Source organism: Xyrauchen texanus, chromosome 21, assembly GCF_025860055.1.
Source record: "Xyrauchen texanus isolate HMW12.3.18 chromosome 21, RBS_HiC_50CHRs, whole genome shotgun sequence".
Taxonomy (NCBI): Eukaryota; Metazoa; Chordata; class Actinopteri; order Cypriniformes; family Catostomidae; genus Xyrauchen; species Xyrauchen texanus.
In genome coordinates, this window is record NC_068296.1 from 31,018,252 (window position 1) to 31,042,151 (window position 23,900).

General features: G+C 39.5%; 1 protein-coding gene and 1 long non-coding RNA gene across 2 annotated transcripts in view; one reads left to right on the forward strand and one right to left on the reverse strand.

The window, feature by feature from the left end:
• Nucleotides 1-21,945, reverse strand: part of LOC127661405 (glutamine and serine-rich protein 1-like) — a 30,329-nt gene extending 8,384 nt beyond the window's left edge. Inside the window, exons 1-5 of the mRNA XM_052152085.1 lie at nucleotides 21,539-21,945; nucleotides 10,520-10,623; nucleotides 9,660-9,815; nucleotides 5,559-9,077; nucleotides 651-907 (exon numbers count right to left, since the gene is read on the reverse strand). Of these exons, the coding sequence (XP_052008045.1) occupies nucleotides 651-907; nucleotides 5,559-9,077; nucleotides 9,660-9,815; nucleotides 10,520-10,623; nucleotides 21,539-21,624 (4,122 nt within the window). The 5' untranslated portion in view covers nucleotides 21,625-21,945. The remainder of the gene's footprint in view (nucleotides 1-650; nucleotides 908-5,558; nucleotides 9,078-9,659; nucleotides 9,816-10,519; nucleotides 10,624-21,538) is intronic.
• LOC127661424 (uncharacterized) overlaps nucleotides 1-23,900 on the forward strand; it is a 359,800-nt gene that overhangs the window by 191,266 nt on the left and 144,634 nt on the right. The gene's annotated exons all lie outside the window — the stretch shown is intronic.

A 23,900-nucleotide genomic window follows, 5' to 3' on the forward strand; every position in this document is an offset into this window, starting at 1 on the left:
TATCTGGCTAGTAATGATTCTTTTTGAAACTGCATTGCAATCACAAACTACTAAAAAATCAAATTACATTTTATGAAACTACTATAGTTTTGTTTACTGAAGAGTGATGCTTGCCACCATGATGCTAAGGTGTTTTGGGTTGTTCACAGGGCATTCCTATGTGGTTGCTAAGGTGTTCAAATCCCTAACCCGAAGTATGAGCAATAGTTATAATAACTAGGTGTCCATCCACATATTTTTATGCAAATTTTGGGATATAAATATAAAAATAATAATAATGCTGGAATCCTATTATGCATACTTTTTTTATTCAGTAAGAAAATATGCACATAAATAATGATGCAAACACATTTAACAAATATATTCCTAGAGAATTTGTAAAGGGACATAGATGTGTGTAAAACAAAAGTCAAGTGACTTTGCCAAAATAAGACATGTAAATACATAATTTAATTTCAAATTCCCCAGTAGTGACTATAGTGTTCTCTTGAACGCACAGGATGGAAACCCTGCTTTATTCACAAATAGTTTGTTGTGATATTCAGATTTATATCAATTAAATTCACAACATGACTGGAAACATAGCTCGAGATGCTTGTCTAAGAAAGCACCACTAATTTCATGCTTGTGCCTAAAAAATGTCAACATACCTTCAGCCTTTCAATATCCTCATTTTTAACCACAAACTCATCCCGCTCCCGGTACATGCCCTCCCCTCCACTATCCGGCATTCCTTCGTCCATCAGACCTTCGATAGCAACAGTGGTCAGTTGCACAGCTAACTTGTCATGTGGGACATCCTTTAGCAATTCCTCAGCAGACATGTTCTGTACAGATTTCTGTTGTTCCTGTTGCTTTGCATTGGTTGGCTGGATGCTTGAGGCGTGAACATGCTTTGTCTTGTCACCTGAAGTTTTGTTCATTTGAAACAGATGAGCATTAACTATGGTTGTCACAATAGCAACATTTCTATAGTCAATCTCAATATTAGTGCAATAAGATTGTTGATACCAATTTTGAAACTATAGTATGAAATAAAATGCCTTTAAACCCAATCCTTTATTTAAAAAGCTTTTATAAATATATATTTTTTTAATTTAAATTGAACTCATATTACTTTCATACACAACTTGTGCAGCTTTTCGACTAAAAACTAAATTATTTTAAGTTCTTTTTTAATAAACGTATGTGCATATAAGCAGAGGTGGGTAGTAAAGCATTACATTTACATTACATTACATTTTGGGTAAAATGTTACTTTTAGAGTATGTTTAAATGTGGGTATTTTTTACTCTCACTCAAGCAAACTTTTATTTTACAATGTATGGCGTTACTGTCGTTACATTACTGGGTTTAATTTGAATTAATGTGTAATTTATTGAGAGATTATTGAATGGGACTTTTACGAGAGCGGAAGTTCACAGCTGTGTGTGCTGAGCCGGTGTCACAGACTGTCACTCAAGTCATCAGTGCAGCAGCATCAAACTCTTCAAAGTGAAACGATTTCTTCGCTCCACACAGTGAAAAAATAATAGTTTCGTCATGCAATGCCTTCTTTTAACACCAAGACAAGCTGATATTTCAAGATTAAAGTCACAGCTCCAACTTCATGCAGCACGCTGAGGTAAGTTTTGGCTCTAATTCTAATGTGGGCTTTTCTGTGTAATGAGATGGTCATTTTCAGGGTGATTCTGTAACTGGGCTCTTATGACATCAGTTTTTAAGTGAACATTTTAAATACGCAGTATTTATGCATTTACTCCGCGCCCTTGCGGGGGGTACTGGAAACTATTGCAGCTACATCAGGTGGATTAACTTTATAAATCCATTTAAACATCCACGTTGAGCGTAAAGTATTGCCATTCACGCTATCGACAACTGGAGGGTGAACAGACAGCATTTCTGCACATGCACAGTGAGGTGCGCGGGCGAGTGCGTGTGAGATGTGCCTGTGTCCGCAAATCATTCACCATTTCATATATAGTGAACGGCAGTTAGTGCACTACATCTCAGCAGTAAGTGAACGAAATGAGTGAATTCGGACGAGAGTGTCGGAGCTCTGGGGCTGGTGCAGAAACGTCACATATGACATTTTGAAATACTTGGGCCTTACTTGTTATTCTTATTAAATAATATATTAATACAACAAATCTTCATTCTGCTTGTCATTTTTTATATATACTGTGTGTTAATATAAAGAGTAAATACATTTGATCAAATAAAGAGTACATTTTAAATGTATCTGAATGTTTTGTCTCTCTATATGTTATTATGTTATTTTAATCCAGTAATGATTTGTCAGAAAGTAATTTACTACATACAGCATGATATAAAACATTGCAGGAGTGAAGGAAGCAGTAAACTCCCAGCTCGTACGTCTTCCCATGGTGGATTGTGGGAAATTAACCGTCATCAAGTGTACTTGAAATTAGAGTGTATTGTGGGTAAGAATGAGTGAACAAAAGTAGGGAACGAGTGGCTCACTCAGAATTCAGACACTCCTACAAAATAGCGAAAACTCAAAATAGCGCACTATATAGTGGATAGGGGGTGGTTTCAGACACAGCGAGTGTTCCACGATCAGGGTTGGTGCCCTATGTAGGTTGTGTACTCTGCATTTAGAGAACGGCAGTACTACTGTACAGAACTAACTATCTAAATACTTACGACACTGAAAACTGTAACTACACTGAAATAATAATTCACACAGGACTTAAAAACTATGAAATATCGAAAGAAGGCATTATATTCACAGGAACAGTTTTTCCCTCAGGCTATCCATCTCATAAACAGTTAAAGCTGCTACATTAGGCAATAATTATGTGTAATTCACAGTTTAAGTCTATTTATTTTAATAACATATCCTCTTCTGCAATTACATACAAAGGAAAAAAATTAATAAAATGTTTGCACTGTATATAACATACTGTATATTTGTACTTTATATAACGTATTTGTTTTAGATTTGCACTACGTATGTGTGTGTATGTATGAAGGTGTGTGTCTGCATTTATGTACGTATATGTATAATAATCTTTTATTATCTATGTCCTGCTGCTGTTTTTGTATTGTTGTGCACTGGAAGCTTCTGTCACCAAGACAAATTCCTTGTATGTGTAAGCATACTTGGCAATAAAGCAGATTCTGATTCTATGTTTCAGCATTATATATAATGTCCTTGTGGGACATTTTCACGTTTTCACTGTAATAATTAATAGAAATGTTTCCAAACCTCTCTTCTTATTAACAAATTAATCCAGATCTGACAACAGCCCTTAAAGCAGGGGTGGGAAGCTATTTTGGTAAAGGGGCCATGCTTTAAGTAGTGCATGGTGGGCCACGTTGTATTCCTTTTGAGATACAATGTTCTGCATTGATTTGTTTTTTGTAACTTTTAAGCCCAGAAATAGTTGAGTACTCAATTTTCTGAAGTGTATCTGTAACTAATGGGACTATTCTGCAATTGCCTTAAGTGTTGTATTGCTCTACAAAAGGTAGATACTTTTCTATCAGACATTAAAAAACTAAATAAAGGCTGAGCTTATAAATTTATTTTTCCATCTCTACTTCCCTCTTAATGTATTATTCAATTTAACAATCTCTACATCAGGGGTCTGTTTTAATACAAATTGGAATGGAAATTTATAGAACTTTTAATGTTTGGGCAAAGCGGGGCAGTTTACTTTTTTTTCTAAAACATTACCCGTTTACATGCTAAAAGGGTCGTGATGCGGGTCTCCTCGATGGTTTGACTTTCAGCACACAACTGAATAACACAGACTGCATGACTAAAATAAATGATTACTGCAAGAGTTAGATTAACATACAGCTGCGAAGGGATTTCAACATTTCTAAATTGTACAAATAAAAAATACATTCGTCTCTGGCTTGCTTTTGCTCGCATATCAATGATGCCGAGATCTACTTTTATATTTAATTTAATCACTGAGAAGGTTTACCTGCAAGTGCATGGCTGCCAGATTTCACAAAATAAGTATAACATTAGGCAGAACATTTCCAATTTGCGCAAGTATAAATCTCAAACTGGGGGTGTTGCGTCTCTTATCTGGCATCCCTGAGCATGTTAAACGCTTGTGGAGACACGTTAGGTCCCAATGTAAGTTAACAAATATCCAATTAAAAATAAAAACGCTTTTACGATAAATGAGCCGCGGGCCCCATTAAACCATGTGGAGGGCCTGATATGGCCCGTGGGCCGCATGTTGCCCATGGCTGCCTTAGTTCTCACAAAAATTGCAATTCTCATTATTTACTCACCCTCATGCAACCCCAAATGTGTATGACTTTCTTTCTTCTGCTGAACGTAAATGAAGACTTTTAGAAGAATTTATCAGCTCTGTAGGTCCATACAATACAAGTGAATGGGTGTCAACATTTTAAAGCTAAACAAACAAACATAAGTCATCATAATGGTATTCCATAAGACTCTAGTGGTTAAACCAATATCTTCAGAAGCGATGTGATACGAGAATGTGTGGATAAGAAACAGAAAAACAGATCACTTTCACATTCTTCTTCTTGTGTTTTTGGTGATTCACATTCTCTGCATATCTCCCCCTGCTGTCTAGCAAAAAAATGACAAACTGTTTCTCACACACACCTATCATATTTCTTCTGAGGACATGGATTAAACTACTGGAGTCTTATGGATTACTTTTATACTGCCTATATGTGCTTTTTGGAGCATCAAATTTTGGGCGTACAGAGCTAAAATATTCTTTTAAAAATCTGAATTTGTGTTCTACAGAAGAAAGGAAGTCATACACATCTGGGATGGCATGAGGGTGAGTAAATGATGAGATAATTTTCATTTTTGGGTGAACTATAGCTTTAAAGTGATAGCTCAGCGAGAATGTAATATTCTGTCATCATTTCTCTACCCTCATGTTGTTCCACACCAGTGTATGTGGATCACAAAATATGTTAGACAGAATGTTAGAAACTGACAGTCTCGGTCACCGTTCACTTTCAATATATATATATAATTTTAAAAAAAAAACATTCACTGAAAGTAAATAGTGACTCAGGAAAACATTCTGTCTAATATCTCCTTATTGTGTTGCATGGAAGAAAGATGACATGATGGTGAATGATGACAGAATTTCCATTAATTATAATAATAGTCATAATTCTGTAGTTCATTTAGGGGAGTTAACATCTATTATGTCATTTGTGAAAGTAACAAGTTACTCACTACTTGAGTACTCTTTTAAATGGATACTTTCTTACTCAAGTCATTATTTATGTTAGTACTTTTACTTGAGAACAGTTTTTGGCTACTCTACCCACCTCTGCATATAAGCACATGATACTTCCATATTTGAGTCAATTCAAGTCAATACTACTGATTGCAAAAAAAAAAAGAAAAGAAAAACGAATCACTAAATGTCTTTATTTTTGGTATCGACTACTGAAGTGCCAATACTTTTAACTACCTTTAATAAATCAATGAGAAACATTGTGATTTGGAGACATGACTTAGCTTTTTCAATATTTAAATGTCTAATTCAACATTAACAATCAAAAAACCTCCATACCTAGTTTCTGCTTTATGTCTAAAGGCTCGTCTAAAGATGAGAGTGCAGAAGTAATGCTCTTCTGAAGATCTTGGTTTTTCCCTACTGAATCATCTTCATCAGAGGAAAATGATGGCAGTGTTTCCAGGTTACTCTGAAGATCCTCATCATGTCCCTTTGTAGAAAGTATACTATGAGGGTCTGGAGATATCAGTGGGGTTGAAGGAGGTGGAGATTTAAGAGGTATAAGTGAAGGATTAGGAGGCCTCTTGGAAGCCGAAGGCTTTCTAGAGCGACTGGGTGACCGTATTGGTGGAGATGAAAGTTGCTGTCTGGGTCCAGATTTAAGAAAGTCCAAGAAGGAGCCCAAGAATCCAGTTTTAATTTCTGGCTGTTTTTCCTCAACCTCCTTTAATTTCTGACGCATCCTCTCTTGCTGCTGGTAATTATCATGGCAACCTTCTGAGGTGGAGGTTGAACTTGCATCACTAGCACGGGAATTCTGTCTCTTAGCTTGGGTGCTTCTCTTCAGAGGTTTGTGTTGACCATTTTCATCCTCAGCAGTTTGCTTAGAGGAACCTTTTGACCTAGACCGCTTTTTTGGAAGGCCATCAGTGGGATGTTCAATGGGACCATCATCTGTTTTAATACCTTCTGTTCCCTTCGGATGGCCCTTATTATTTGATGGGTTTTCAGTATTAATATGTCCTGATGGGCTATTCTTCTGGCTATACAACTGAAAGTCAGAGGAGGTTTTATTACTAATAGTTAGTCCGTTAGCATTCAGAGCAGAGTCATTGCTGGACTTCACAAAATGTTCTTTGGGCAACAAGTTTTTCTCATAGGAGCTGGCTACCTCATCGGAAATCTCTTGTGCAGAGTTGTTGCTAACATCTTGCTGGTTAAGAGAGTTTGATAGCATAAACACCTCATCTTTGGGGTATGACATTTGAACACCATTTATTGTCATGGTTTGTGAGTTAGCCATGATCACATTCTGAGATGGGAAACTATTAAGTCTGTTCTCAACAGTCTGAAAATGACACTTGGAATCTGTAGGGTTGGCTATAGATGACAAATCTCCATCAGAGGATGTGGATTTGACAAAGTCCTGCGGTGTGACGCCACAGGCAGCTGCAGTAGCAGCCAGAATGTCATCTACATTTGAGAGGATGTGCCTCTCATCTGCCAATAGCATGGACTCAGGAAAACATACAGAACTTAGGGTAAAATTGTGCTTTGTGTCATGAGGATTTGATTGGCTAAAGTTGTCTTTTTGAGGCACATCCTGTTTAGTAGATTCTGCTGAGATGGTGACTTGGTGTGGAATGATTTGCTGGTTGTGACACCCATTAACAGTCAAACTAATGGTGTCACTATTTGTTTGAAGATATTGGACTGGTACAGACTGCATGTACATAGTCTTCTTGGGTTGATTCTGTCCTGATGTGAGCACAGGCTGTTGAAGAACAATCATGTGAGATGGTTCCAGCAAAACTTGGGCACTGGGAACCCGAATGAATGGTGTGTGGTCCTCAGACAGCTGCCTTTGATTTGCCTGTTGAACTCTGATAATTTGACTCTGATGGTTCTGCTGCTGAGAGCTGGACTCTTTCAGAAGCAGAGTTTGCCGTTTCAGCTGGTTAGTACTCAAGGGTACATGGGTGGAGTGCATAAATAAAGGGTTACTCTTTGGGTGATTGGGACTGTTGGCACTGGTAGCTAGCGGAGCATATTGTCTTGGAGACATCTTCTTTTCATCCTTTGTTGTTTCCAAATGTGTTTCGCCTACAATCTGCTCCTCGGACCGGGAGTTGCAACGAATTACACTTTGAGTGTTTTGTCTATCTTCCATTTTTGAAAGGACATAAACAACATTGTTCTGCACCCCAATTTCATTACGTGCAAGGGTTTGAGGGGAGCTCCCAATAGAGCCTTTCTGTAATGCCTGCACATCCTCAATAGGAAGCTCCCCAGAGTCCTCTTTGGAGGAGAGAAACATTCGTTCATCTTGTTCACTTTTGCCATAGGCTGGTTTCAACTCAACCGAAGACTGGTCATTCGTTAAGGCTTGGGTGTGAGTGACAGGAGAGGAAGTAGAAGACTGAACAGATAATAAATAATTTTGTTGTAAAAGGGCACTATCAGCTTTGCTACTTGGAGAAGGCTGCATTAGGATATAGTCCTGGGTTGGGTTATTGGATGACAAAGTCCGGACATGACTGGGTGAGAAAGTTGGGCTTGGGGTTACTGGTTGAACTGACACAAAGTTCTGCGAGGGAATGCTAGGAGATGCTGGCGCCTGGGTGTAGAAACTAATGGTTGGCAGGCCCTGAGAGCGGCTGGAAGCGTAGCTTTGAGAAGGACTTCCCATGCAAAGTGTTTGTACTTGTGTATCATACCCTTCTCTGTTTCCTGGAGATGGCAAATCCTGATGTTGACTGGAAGAATAAATAATAGACTGGCTTACAGATGTCTCAGCTTCAGACTGACTAGCAAATGATGAGAGAGTTTTGTAAATTGAGGGTAGCTTCTCAGGTAAACTAGAAGAGAAGGCTTGTGTTTGGCTAAGGTTGCTTGTCAGGCTTTGAGAGGTGACGTACGCATGCGAGGCACTAACTGATAACAGGCCTGGAAGCAGGTGTGCAGATGTGTAAGGTTGTGACTGGCAAGCAATCACTGAGCTTTGATTCTGGGCTGGGGAGGCATAGCTCTGCTGCTGCAGGGCTGGAGAGCTTGCCTGGGCATGATTGTCTGTTCGCTCACTGGGGTGTTGAGCTATTTTGGAAGACCCAACTTTAACCTTTACTCCAGATGAGCCAGAAAACCCAGGGGAGGAGACAGAAGAAGTGTAGGCCTGAGCTTGCTGCAGTGCTGCTTGAGAAGTCTTCTGCTGTGTACTGCCATTAACAGTATGCAAAGGGTCACCCACAGGGCTGCAGGGTAGTGGTGTGTGCGGGGAAGGGTCCTGTTGATATGAAACATCACTATCATCATGCAGGTAACCCTGTAGGGAGTGCTGAACACCACCAGCCAGCTGCTCCTGGACCGACTGGGTGCTGGAAGGCCGCTGGAGGTGCTTGATCACACTACATTCACGATGAAAAGCTCTTTCAATGGAGCCTGAGAAAACTGGAGCACTGTAAGGCTGAGGGGCCTGCTGGGAGGTGCCCAAGATGTTGGGGAGCAAACTGAACTGAGGTTGAAGGAGGTGTGGGGCAGATTCTTGTGCTGAGCGATATGTGGAGGACTGGGGTGGTAGACCAGCACCTATAGATGCACCACTAAGGCGGTCAAATGCAAGTGCGGTTGGCACAGTGCTCTGGGTGGATTTGAGATGGAGAAGAGGGTCATTGTGGAACAACAGACCATTTGATGAGCTAAAAGGGCTGTCCTGAACAGCAAGTGCTGATGTAGTGGTGAAGCTTCTGTTAGGAAAGGCACTGGGGTGTTGGTGGGATGAGAGCACAGATGGGATTGGGAATGTTTCTGATGGATGAAGGGCTCCGGTAAGAAAGAGTTCTGTTGAAGTGTTGGCACCTATAGCATGAAAAAGGGAGGTTTGGTGACATTCAGTTGGCATTTATACATTTCAAATCTGATCAATTAACCCATTTTTCTTTCACACTTAAATCACACTGAAACTGCAAATACATATTGCTGCTTTAAGCTTTTCTTGAAATGACATGCACAAAATATAGCTACTACCTGACAAATATCACTGAAGCAGATGTCCTGAAAAAATGTCTGTGTAAGATTCTGAGTGTAGCCCACATGTTAGCCAATCAGAAAACTTGGAATTGCTTCTTAACCTGTCAATCATTTTGCAAGGGTTGGCTAACATGTCTTCAGAGGTTGGGATTTTAGTGAAAGGGCATGTGGTTGAAGGGATGGAAGTTGCAGTCTAATTCAGTGGCTAAGTCTGATGTTAGCAAGCAAGTGAACATCACTTACAGCATATTAAAAGTATTAACAAAAACTATCTACCACAATACCCATTGAGGTTGACTGGGCTGAAAACAATGAATCCATGAGACCAACCAGAGGTCTCCTGTCTGATTAGACACAACTGCATCAAAAACCTCAGTGGTGCCTTGAATGAGAGACCAAGTGTGTATTTACCAGTTTGCCATGAGGGGCTTCTAAATGGAGGGAGAAGAGTAGAGCCAGCAGGTCCAGCCTGAAGGCTTCGTGACTCAATAGCAGAGAGGAAATTCATGACTGATGATTCAGTAGTGTTGCTGCTGGTTATGCTGTGCTGATTAGAGTCAAACACTTCTGATAGAGAAAGAACACAAGTAGATAAGAGGGTGCGTCAAAGATTCCAGTAAGACTGTAGCTCTGTTCCAAAACGTATGTAGTTACTTCAGCATCCTAATTCAAATGGAACCTCATAAGTGATTAATTTGAAATGCTCTAGATAAGCAGCAACTCGCATGGTATCTCACATACATCACACAAATAGACTTCCTGGAGGATGTGAGAACTCATTCTAAAAGGGTTTGACCATGGCATGTTACAAAGCTAATGCCATGGTGCTCCAAGAAGCATAAAACTACATAGCCCAAACAAATATTAGGTGAAGTAATCTATTTTTAACAATAATTTTAGTATTGAAAAGAACATCTTTGCATGTTGTTGATGCATGAGCCTGGCGTTGACTGCTAAAAGAATATTGCAAAGCAGTAGTAGTCCGCATGCGTTGAACGAATCAGGATGGCCTTGAGATCATAGGAGTACATTTTAAAAAGGCTAAACTCTCGACCATGCTTGAGATGGAACATCAAGCGGAAAAACTTAAAGTATACCCTAGCCTTTAAGATTTGGCCTAAAAGAGCTATGATAGAAAGCAGCTTAATTCTGTTGCCTATAGTTTAAAACGGACTTTGCATCAGGAGCACAGCTAAAATTAAGTCTAGGTTGGCAACTTACTAGGTTATAACACAGTGTCATAATAATCAGATAAACCACTTAGCACTCACCTGTGGGATGGTGTGATGTGGAAAATGTAGCGGGCTGGTGACTTGAGGCAAATGTCTGCCTTTGGAGAAGCTCAGAGTCCAGTAGTGTAGAATCATAACTCGAACTGTAAAAAGCAAAAGGTAACACTCACATATCATGAGACAGCACAAGTGAACTAGGGCAAAAATCATTAAGCAGCAAGCCAAGTTGGTTTACATCCCTAAGGTGTCTTGGAATGTGAATGCTGATGGGCAATTTTACCTGTTGTATTTCAACTTAATAAATAATGATATACACTGCCTGACCAAATAAAGTTGCATACTCTTAATATCGAGCCTAGACCTGATCAATTGAAGCAACTCCAGATCATAACACTGCCTCCGGAGTACGCATCTAGTGTGATCACTAACCATGACCGAGCACGGAACTCGAAACATGACGTCAATGATGCGACTGAGCAAAGGGATCACTTTGGTCTATGGCAGTGTTTCCCAAACTTTTTACAGTGGCATACCCCTCCAAACATTCAACATCCATTTGAGTACCCCCCCTCTAAAGCATAGATAACATTCACACAATGTATTTTGAAAATATGTATAACACAATTATCTTTGTAAAACAACTCCCTTATATTAAACATGCTATATTTGTACATGTTACAGTATATTAATCATATTCATATTGAATAAATGGCTTACTGATTGAGATGGGAATGCTAGATATGATATAACTGCATAACTTGAAAACTCTCCCCTCATCGCGTCATGGTATGCATGAATAGTATTCAGTTCTGTGCCTGGAATTGTGCACCATTGCAAGTACAGAATGCACTCCGTAAATCTGGCAGCTTGTTGGACGAAAAGGATCAATTCCAGTGGTACAATGCTGTTGACAATTAGGCATGTGAGAGGACAGTGTGTCACCGAGGACAGTGTGTCACGTTACAATGATCACTTCCCGTTTTCTTCAAAACAAAAAGTTGCATTATAATGACGTATGCGTGCTCAGGCCCGGAATGTTAAGTGCAATGTGAGTGCAGGCCAGCGGGGGAGGGGGCCAATCGTACTTGGGCACGGTACAAGGCAATCGGCCTAGTGTGAATACGCCCTTAGTGATTTCCAATCACGTTCATTCAAGATTTTTTTCCGACCACATGTCTCCCACTATCCTTCCAGGTTTTAATAATGCCTTGGACATTTCTTAACCCACTTCATGTGATTTCAGCAAACTCCTTAGTTGTTTTCCTTGCTTTCCGCAGGCCAAAAAGTTGTTCTGCATCAGTTAGGGTTAACAGAATTGTTGCCAGCTGAAACATATTAATCACTGCAATAATGATCCTATCATAGGCTTTTAAGTATCTACTTATTTAAATCTTAACAGTGACTTTTTTTTTGGCTAGGCAATGTATAGACTTAATATACAATGAATGCATTAATATAGCGTTAAATGAATGTGCAGTACTTCAAACATGGCTCATTCACTCTTTCAGAGTTGGAACTTTTACTGTTATAATAATGGGTTAAAGCAGATCCCCGGATAGATCGCATGCACATCTCCGAGATGCCTGTTTTAGATCTTTTCATCTGGAAATCATTGCATTCTAATTAACATCTGCTGAACATCTTAAAAAGATCAGATTTACAAACATTCTAAATAATCAACATCTGAAAGATATCTGCTGAATGTCTTATTGACATCCGAGAGGAAATTTCTTCTAGATGTATTACGGATGAGCAAACAACCTAAAAAATATGTCTTCCAGAGTCAAACACACATCAAATACACATCTGGGTGATGTACGTGTGCTATTAGGGTCCTAGCTATTTCTTCTGATGCTTTACAAATGTATGTGCAACGAAGTCTAAAAGGAGGTAGCCTATAGTTCAGATATAGCTAATTTCACGCATGTTCTAAAATATGTTAATATTCTGTGATGTAGTCTGCATATTGAAACTGACATACAGTTGAAGTCAGTAGTTTACATACACTTAGGCTGAAGTTATTAAAACTCCTTTTTGTAACCACTCCACAGATTTCATATTGGCAAACTATAGTTTTGGCAAGTCGTTTAGGATATCTACTTTGTGCATGACACGAGTCATTTTTTCCAATAATTGTTTACAGACAGATTGCTTCACTTTTAATTGACTATATCACAATTCCAGTGGATCAGAAGTTGACATACACTAACTGTGAAACTGTGCCTTTAATCAGCTTGGAAAATTCAAAAAACTTATGTCATGACTTTAGGCAATTAGCTTCTGATAGGCTAATTGGCTAATTTGAGTCAATTGGAGGTGTACCTGTGGATGTATTTTAAGGCCTACCTTCAAACTTAGTGCCTCTTTGCTTGACATCATGGGGAAATCAAAAGAAATCAGCAAAGGCCGCAGCCAAGACCTCAGGAAATAAACTGTGGACCTCCACAAGTCTGGTTCATCCTTGGGAGCCATTTCCAAATGCCTGAAGGTACCACGTCCTTCTGTACAAACAATAGTACGCAAGGATAAACACCATGGGACCGTGCAGCCATCCTAATGCTCAGGAAGGAGATGCATTCTGTCTCCTAGAGATGAACGTAGTTTGGTGCGAAAAGTGCAGATCAATCCCAGAACAACAGCAAAGAATCCTGTGAAGATGCTGGAGGAAACAGGTGAACAAGTATCTATATCCACAGTAAAACGAGTCCTATATCGAAATATCTTGAAATGCTGCTCAGCAAGGAAGAAGCCACTGCTCCAAAACCAGCATAAAAAAGCCAGACTACAGTTTGCAAATGCACATGGGGACAAAGATCTTACTTTTTGGACAAATGTCCTCTGGTCTGATGAAACAAAAGGTTAACTGTTTGTCTGTAATGACCATCATTATGTTTGGAGGTAAAAAGGTGAAGCTTGCAAACCGAAGAACACCATCCCAAACGTGAAGCATGGGGGTGGCAGCAACATGTTGTGGGGGTGCTTTGCTGCAGGAGGGACTGGTGCACTTCATAAAATAGATGGCATCATGAGGAAGGAAAATTATTTGGATATATCTCACGGCATCAGCCAGGAAGTTAAATCTCGTCGCAAATGGGTCTCGTCGCAAATGGACAATTACCCCAAGCATACCAAAGGCAAAATGGCTTAAGTCAAGGTATTGGAGTGGCCATCACAAAGCCCAGACCTCAATCTGCAAGACAATTTGTGGGCAGAACTGAAAAAGTGTGTGTGAGCAAAGAGACCTACAAACCTGACTCAATTACACCAGTTCTGTCTGGTGAGAAGCTTGTGGAAGGCTACCAAAATTTTTCCCCAAGGCAATGCTACCAAATACTAATAAAGTGTATGTAAACTTCTGACCCACTGGGAATATGATGAAAGAAATTAGGGATAGGAAGATTCATCAACGTAATCTACGTAGGGTTGCCACCTATGTCTGATAAAAAACCTGGACAAATCAATGACCCGGCCACAGCTTTGCTCACAAGTGAAAATGTCCATTAGACATTAGACTCAGAAGACACAATTGGTCGTTGTGCAGTAAGATTGTGCATAGTCGTGAATATTTTAAACATCTCAAGTATTCTCACTTATCTTACTTAACTTATAGCTTACCTGCTTGCTTTTGCTTTGCTAAAGAAATAAGTAGAGGGATGACATTAGATTTGCATTTACCATACCTTAGCCACATCTATAGCCACTTTTATTTAGTATGTCTCAATCAGACATTGGAATAACAAAATCATACATAAATGGGCCTTAGCTTACCTAGTCTAAGACTATGTAAGACTATGTACTAGTAGTCTTCCATCTATACTTGGCGTTTCCCTTTGCTGCAGCTATCAGTGGTTTCTGTTCTTCAATGAATGTCTTGAATTCAGTGCATGACAATTTGAAATTCAATCTGACCTGAAGCTCAGACTTCACCATTGCAAATGACAGTCTGTTTCTTTTATCAGACCAAACATCCTCCATATGACTGAACACTCTTTCTGCATAGGCATTACTGACTGGTATGGAAAAAACAAAAGCAACTACTTTCAACAGCTCAGTGGATTCAGTTGCCTTGCTAAAAAAATAGGCCCACTTTCTGTCTGGGGTAAGGTCTGTTGGAATGGTGTGTAATGCCTCATTCAGAATGATTACATCACCATACAGCTTGTCTTCTTCAACATCCAAGGCCAGTTTTTCCACTAAAACTTCCAACTCTGACCACTGGAGTGATTGTCCTCCGTGAAGGCTGAGACAGCCAATGTGTGCAAGAACCTGGTCATTGAAGTCAAATTTATCCTCAAGATACAGCACTGCCTTCTCAAAAATCTGTCTACCAGGCTCCTGAACTGTTCCTGTTGCTGGGGTAAAAGGCTCCTCAGTATTTGTTTTGCTTTGCTGCCATAGAATTTGTCTGTGCGCCTTGCGATAAGCTGACTGTGCAATCGGTTCATCACAGAGTAAACGTCAATCACAGTAGCACTGTCACTCTCAAGCACCCTAATAGATGAATCAAATTCTTGCATCACATTGTGCATGAATGCCAGGATGCATTCAGCTACAGTACAGTCCACATTTTCTGCATCACTTGCACCACACACAAATGTCCAGATGATACTTGGGCAGTCCTCCTTTCCCAGGGATACAAAATAAGACTTTAAAGCTGGCCAACACTCTAAAATCCTCTGTATCGCTGGCAGCAAAGACAGCCAGTGTGTGGGGACATGCCTCAGAATCTCCCTGTATTTTGTATTAGTAAATTCACAGAAGTCCTTAAGCAATTCCACTTTTTTAGCAGAACAACTGAATTCACTATACACCTTCAGCACAAAGGCCTCCACGTTACACCCTCCAGCACTAAAGACACGATTAGCTACTTTGACAGTGTTGTTTATGATGTGACACTTGCAATTGCCCTTCACAATTTGTGGGTTAGCTTCATTGAGTTTCTGAAAAACTGAGTTGTGCCAACCATAATTAACGGATGCGTTATCTGCACCATAGGCACTGATCTGGCTGACTGAAAGTCCATTGTTCTCAGTAATAGACACTATTTGTTTGAATATGGCTTCACTGGATTCGTTGGAGTCGTCGTAAAAGTCTAACAATCCATACTTCACTCCCTCGGATGCACAGAAATACTGGACCGTGTAGGGAAACAATTTTGTGTGCCCAGAATTGGACGCATCAGAACATACCGCAAAATAGTGCGCTTTCTGCAACTCTGCAGCTAATCTTTGCTGACTAAATGGTGCCAACACATTTTCCACTAAGGCCTCACTTTTAGTTCTGCCACAAGACATCTTAGTTGCAATATCAGAGTCACTGAATATTTTTGCACTGACCTTGTTCCCACAGTCAGTTGACAGGTAGCTATGGCCATGTCGCACACCGTGATAGGTAGCTGTTAATTCGGCGACAGTAATCTTGTCCTCTGAGTTTTTTGTAATCATGAATGATGAAATTGCCTTGGCTTGTCTGGTTACTTGAACGCGACTCTGATGTTTCTTTGTTTTAGCATGGTCATCCAAAGCAGTTTTGCCTTCATGTTTAACCAGAATTTTAACTGAGCATACGGAGCAGGTAGCATAAAGTGGGTCGCCTGGTGTTGTGGAGTAATTGTCATTTTTCAACCAGTCATTATTAAAGTATGTCGAACGTTTAATTTTCTTTTTTACTGGCCTGTCCGTCTTTGTGAACACACTGTCATCTTCGTCTTCCGTCTCGCCACCCATGTTAACGCTAACGAACGACGTTGACGTACAATCTTCTTCACACTGCTTCTCAAATTGCCGCCTGTAGTAACTGGCTAGCTTCCAAGAAGACAACACGTCCCGTCACGTCACACGTCCCAGAGCCAATGATAGCGGATTCTACACACAAGAGACACGGACCACTCTGTGCACAACGCATAGGCTATTTCAAGTGGAGAGAAAATAGATAGTTGAATATACATATTCACGTAGCCTTTCGAAAACCGGGACATTTAGTGTCCCGGGAGAGTGGATAAATTTCCCGGGACAGGTTATTAAAAAGAAGGACAATCCCGGTAAAACCGGGACAGGTGGCAACACTAAATCTACGTCATCGATTACAGAAATATGTCGATTTGCATTAAATGCGTCGGTGCGTCGCAATGGAATAATTCAAATGCATTACCAGGTTTAAGCATGGATTCCCCGAAGAACAAACTGCAGCTAAAAAAACTTGCCCATGGTGATCTAAAGCATGGGAGTATTTTAGCCGGAGACCCAACGATGTGGTGCTGTGTAAGATATGCAAATTGGAAATGGCTTACCACAGCAGTACAACCACCATGAACGAACACTTGAAGCGAAAGCATCCCGTAGCGCTTGTCAAGATGGCAACACCATAAGTCCTGTTTACTTTTTGTCCCCAACCAAACATGATATAGTATTAGAACACGTGTTTCTGTTACTAGTAGTCACTTAAAATATATTTTCTAAATGTTTCCTCATCGCCCCCATGTTAAAAGTAATTTCTGCACCGCTGCTAACGTAACTTTACACCACGCGCCATCTAATTTTGTTAGGCCGTTTTATATTTTATATTTACTTTAACGGCCATGCAGCCCTCTACATTGCAAGTAAATCACTCGCATATGCGAGTAAATTTCGCTGTATACAGAGGCGTGCGAAAAACTCCAGCGAAAATATAAACAAGGTATAAACGGATTCGTTTTGGTCCGTGTACTTGGCGGCCAACGGATTTTCGTTTTGAAAGGAAAAAAAACAAAAACGAAAAACGGCCCGTTTCCCAATTACCATTAGTAAATAGGAAAACAAAAAACGGAAAACAACCCATTATTCGTTTTTTGTTTTGATATTAAAAAACGGAAAACGAAAAACAATCTCGTTATCCGATTGTCCTTGATGTGTTTACAGATGGAACTCGGAAATCAAAATACGTCGTAATCACTGATCTATATAACTGGATTGCTCATAGAATTCTAAACTGCCAGCAGTAGGTGAAGCTACCGGAAGTGCTCTGGCGGCCATCTTACTATTCCCTACCGACAGAGGGCATCGCGGCATGTGCAGCGTTTAACCGCGAAACAACACTCACTTAAGGATGCGGCTAAAGTCCCCACAGGTTGTAATTTATGACTATGTACATAGTAAGCACACATTAGTCGTTATCCCCATGTAAATTGGGCATAACGATCATAATCTTTAATAATCAAATATAAAAACGTAGTATACACACAAGTTCATATACAGTATGTGTGTGTGTGTATATGTGTATATGTGTGTGTGTGTGTGTGTGTGTATATATATATATATATATATATATATATATATATATATATATATATATATATATTATACATTAATTAATTTACCTTTACTTAATGGAATTATCCATTTGCATTCATTTCTGGAATATGTACATACCAGCTTGTGAGAATTTAATTATTTCAACAATCCCCTGATCTTTTAAATCATAATTAGAAATAAGTTTATTGACATATGCACACAAGGAATCATACATATTTATTTGTTCAATAACAAAAGCTTCCAAGTACACACAAAACTTGACTTATTGTGGGGATATAGCAGCTGCGTTGGGTTCACAGTTTGGAACGATACGGGGGTTTTCTGAGAGGAGTGTGCGGAGGTGGTGTGCTGAGCAGGGACTTGTCAGGAGCAACTTCTGTCCTGTGAACCCAACGCAGCTGCTATATCCCCATAAGACATCCCATTCTTTCGGTTTTCTAATATAAAACTAGCATATTCATCTAAAAACATTTTTACGTCCGTATCATTCTAACTGTCTATGGTCTCATTGATGTTCAAATGACTTCCGCTCATAGGTGTATCTATGACAACCGCTTACTACTTACGATCGCTTCCGGGTCACGAAAAAATACCAACGCAGAATTAAGGATTACGACGTATTTTGATTTCCGAGTTCCATCTGTAAACACATCAAGGACAATCGGATAACGAGATTGTTTTTCGTTTTCCGTTTTTTAATATCAAAACAAAAAACGAATAATGGGTTGTTTTCCGTTTTTTGTTTTCCTATTTACTAATGGTAATTGGGAAACGGGCCGTTTTTCGTTTTTGTTTTTTTCCTTTCAAAACGAAAATCCGTTGGCCGCCAAGTACACGGACCCGTTTTGTTCAACGCTCCAGTTTCACTTTACGGCCATGTAACAGACAATTAATCATCAAAGTCCTAAAACAGTAATCATAGTCATTATCACAATTATTTGTTTGACAATTAATTGTCAGCCAAATTTCACAATCGTGACTCCTAATGTTCATTATTAGGTTCCTACCTTGTGAATTGTTTTTTTTACAAATGTTTCTTTTACTGAGAGTTGATTAAGAATGCACAAGTTTTAGTTATTCCTGTTAGAAAAACATTTGTGTTACTCAAATTGCACTAATTTTACTGTAAAATAATTTTATGTTGGACTGCTAAACTCGAGGTTGCACAATGTTTTGATATTCCTCCTGAAAGTGACTTGAATTTAAAATGTTGTATAATTTATTTTGTTGTTGGATTGCTAAATGTAGATTGCACTTTCCATTTACTCGAATTGAACAAGTTCTTACTTAAAATCACTTCAAAATCAAATTAAAATAATCTACATTTAGCAATCCAACAACAAAATAAATGAAACAAATGTAAAATTTAAGTCACTTTCAGGAGGAATATCAAAACATTGTGCAATAATCAAATAAATTATTCTCTCTACTACTATTCTGTAATTTCACATTCCTAAAATAAAGTAGCGATCCTAACTGACCTGAGAGAGGGAATGTTTTCTATGATTAAATGTCAGGAATTGTGAAAAGTTTAAATGTATTTGGCTAAGGTGTATGTATATTGTATACCAGTTTTCCTTAATATACTGAATATCATCACAATGTTAAATGTGCTAACCATACTCCTATTGAAATAGACAAAGCATCATACAAGGAATAGGGCTGGTCTGAGAAAACCTATGGAAACCATATACTGTATTTAAGTTGGTAAGTCAATCTGTTATTATTTTCGTAAAGCCACATCTCACACTAAATAAAGGCCAGTCTGCATGACATGTTTCACTAACAGAGCTGTGGAGATTCATTTGGATTTTGTTTCCTAGCAGTTTTTGATGGCTTCAGTGTGGAATGAAAGTGTGATCAGATACCACATAAGCTTAGCTCGCCATGTTAGAGTGGGTAAAAAGACAACTGCACTTCTGAAGCAGTTCTGTTTATTATTAATTTATCTGTTTATTTTATTTAGTAATACAGACAGCATTTATGAAGATTAGGTAAACCAAAATTAAGCTTTTAGGAAGCAAAGTGATTTCACTCTTAAAAGAGTGAAACTGACAAAACCATGTTTGGATGATCCATCAGTGGTGGCTTACATGTAAAAGCGGAACCAGTTTCTAATATAATGGCAATGGGAAAGGTGATCTGCAAGTGACAGTCATAACAAACTACTGCTAAACAGCCCTACTCCCAGAAAGTTATCCTCAGTCACCATTCACTTTTGTTGTATAGAAAAAAAGATGCAGTGAAAGTGAATGGTGAAGTCATTTAGTACTTTTCCACCATTGTGCCTTACGCTTCTAAGCATGGTGAGGAATGGTTCTATGGTTCGGCACAGTATGATTACAAACCAGTCTTGGCCTGGATTTAGCGAACCGTGCTGGTGGAATAGTTTTAGTTGAGACTTACGATTGTCAATTAGCCAATGCCAATGTAACTCGATTATTTCTACGTAGCTGGCTAAGTTTGCCAATATTTACGTGAGGTTAAACAAAAGGATGTAGCAAAGGAAGTCCCACCTTATGGGTAAATGAGCCAATCCAGAGCCCTTCTTTGAGGGGAGGGCCTAAAAGGTTAGCATAAAATAGCAGATGGTGGAAATTCAATAGACTATGTGGGCAGTACACTGACGAGGAGACAAGGGGCCTTCTTTTTGAACAGATGTAAATATTGGATATGCTTCAGTACGCTGAATAAATTGCTTTTGTGAGGAAACAGTTCATCACTTAATTAATTGACCACCAGTTAGCTAATCTTCAACATGTTTTACACAAAACAATCCTTTTGGAATGAATTATGTGTAGAGTTTTACAATAAAATTGCTTTTATAAGTCAAGGACCATTTTGCGTCAGTTTACAGCTCTCCCCATTCATTTCAATGGTATCCGCAAACAGTGACTTACTGTCGTAACAAGCTATTGACCGTTACGCTCATTCCTATGAATGTTATCTCAGCAGGACCAGCCTGAAAGTGTTTTTTGTGTAATCTAAGGTAAACAAGCACTATTTATGATACCATTGTTGACAGATTTTACTACTGCTTTTAAATGTTCTTTGATCATAATCTTGACCAACCATTTTGTATATTTCGTTATTCCCCCATTGAAGTAGATAGGAACTGCACTTTTATGCCGCTTGTTTACAAAACAAATAGATGACCGGGGCTGGCCAACTTGTATTGAAAGGGATTTTTTAGTTTTCTTTAACAACTTAGATATGTTTATAGATGTGGCCAGACATTATATGCATGGCAAAGGGACAAGTTTGATGCTTATACAATGATGCACTGGCGCCATATATTTGCAACTTTAAACTCATGACAGGTAGACAAATCTTAAGAAGACTTTTTTTTTTTTTTTTTTAAAGTTGGAGGCACGTGGCCCTTCTGCAGTACTGATCGATCAATTGTTTACAAAGGTCCTCCATATCTGCAAAGACACTCTTGACAACTTTATACATTAACACAAGTTTATACATTAGAGAGCAAGTTGACAGTTCATGACCTGCACTTTCTGATTATTCATGTGCAAAATAAAAAATATCAACAATGAATAATAGTGTCAACTGTGTAGTAAGTGAACCGAGGCATTATTAAAAGTGATCAGTGATTTGTGTACATTCCGGTGAGGTACAAGCACAAACAAGCTGTAAACCGTTAAAAAAAAACTGCATTTACTCTTTCACTCGCGTTTTATGCGAATGTGTTGCGCTAGGCCTCCCATCACCGGAATTTTCTTCAGGGGGTGACCCGCCCTCTATATCATTCTCGTACCTGTGTTTGTAGGCCCAGCCCGCGCTCTGGGCCGCTGCAGTGACCGGCTCGGTGAAGCTGGAGCTCGGGTAATTCCTGTCCATCATCCGCCTGGGTTTGGGAGTGATGCGCGTCCCCGATACAGCTACACATTCAACCGAGTACTAGAAAGTCACATATTCCTCCGTTTGAACGTTTATTGTGCTGCCCGGCGGAGATCAAAGTTCTGGTTCTGGGGGGACTGGACGGCAGTGGTGGTTTGTAATGTTGATAACGCGCAGGATGAAATCACTTATCGTGCCCCCCCCCACCAAAACTTAATAGCGCTCTAAGGGTGCATGATAGAAGTTCTACTGTATCATGTCCCCATATTGGTGTTTCTCCCAAAGATTCACTTACGACAAACTTTTTTAGATGCAAGTTTTTTGCTTTTCTCCCCTCCTCTATCTCACTCTCTCTCACTCACTCCCAGGGAGAGAAAGAGAGAGAGAGAAAAGGAGACAGAGCATGCAATGTACATATCCTTTTTGGGACATTTATATTTACTTTGTAATAGAAGATAAATACAACTATACCTTAACCCTACCAAAACGTTGCCCCAAAAAGCACTGTTGCCATTTTAGACCGTAATATGCAGTGTTAGTACAAAGTAATTAGTTACTGTAATCTAATTACTTTTTTTAGTAAAAAGGAAGGAATAAAATGCACTACAAATTATTGTAATCAGATTACAGTTACTAACATCCAATTAATTAAAAAACGTTCTTTGTCCTTAAAAAAAAAAACCAACAGAGAACATTAGGATGTCTGTTCTGAGACCAAAATTTGTTATCTAGGTTGTAACAACAAATATGTCCGTCAAGTTCCGCTCTTCTTCTGAGGACAATAAAAACATTTTTTATACATTATGTCTTAGGTATCCAATTGCCCTTCACTGGATGTTTTTTGTTTTTGGCTCCATTCAGAGTAAACTCTAGACACTGTTTTGTGTGAAAAACAGAAATACTCAAACCAGCCCATCTGGCACCAACAATCATGCCACGGTTCAAAATTTTTACCCGTATCTGTATGATTTTATGCACTGGACTGCTGCCACATGCTTGGCTGATTATATACTCGCAAGGATGATTGTTGGTACCAAGCAGGCTGGTTTGAGTATTTCTGTAACTGCTGATCGCCTGGGATTTTCACACACAACAGTCTCTAGAATTTACTCAGAATGGAGTCAAAAACAAAAAACATGCAGTGAGTGGCAGTTCTGTGGACAGAAATGCCTTGTTGATGAGTTCAACTGAGAATGGCCAGACTGGTTAGAGCTGAAAGAAAGGCTATGGTATCTCAGGAAACTGCTCTGCACAATTGTGGTGAGAAGAAAAGCATCTCAGATGCGGGTTGGCTCTGATTTGGTGGCACGAGGGGGACCTACACAAAATTAGGCAGGTGGTTTTAATGTTGTGGCTGAAAGGTGTATATATACACTGAGATATATACACTCACCTAAAGGATTATTAGGAACACCTGTTCAATTTCTCATTAATGCAATTATCTTATCAACCAATCACATAGCAGTTGCTTCAATGCATTTAGGGGTGTGGTCCTGGTCAAGACAATCTCCTGAACTCCAAACAGAATGTCAGAATGGGAAAGAAAGGTGATTTAAGCAATTTTGAGCGTGGCATGGTTGTTGGTGCCAGACGGGCCGGTCTGAGTATTTCACAATCTGCTCAGTTACTGGGATTTTCACACACAACCATTTCTAGGGTTTACAAAGAATGGTGTGAAAAGGGAAAAACATCCAGTATGCGGCAGTCCTGTGGGCAAAAATGCCTTGTTGATGCTAGAGGTCAGAGGAGAATGGGCCGACTGATTCAAGCTGATAGAAGAGCAACTTTGCCTGAAATAACCACTCGTTACAACCGAGGTATGCAGCAAAGCATTTGTGAAGCCACAACACGCACAACCTTGAGGCGGATGGGCTACAACAGCAGAAGACCCCATCGGGTACCACTCATCTCCACTACAAATAGGAAAAAGAGGCTACAATTAGCAAGAGCTCACCAAAATTGGACAGTTGAAGACTGGAAAAATGTTGCCTGGTCTGATGAGTCTCGATTTCTGTTGAGACATTCAGATGGTAGAGTCAGAATTTGGCGTAAACAGAATGAGAACATGGATCCATCATGCCTTGTTACCACTGTGCAGGCTGGTGGTGGTGGTGTAATGGTGTGGGGGATGTTTTCTTGGCACACTTTAGGCCCCTTAGTGCCAATTGGGCATCGCTTAAATGCCACGGCCTACCTGAGCATTGTTTCTGACCATGTCCATCCCTTTATGGCCACCATGTACCCATCCTCTGATGGCTACTTCCAGCAGGATAATGCAC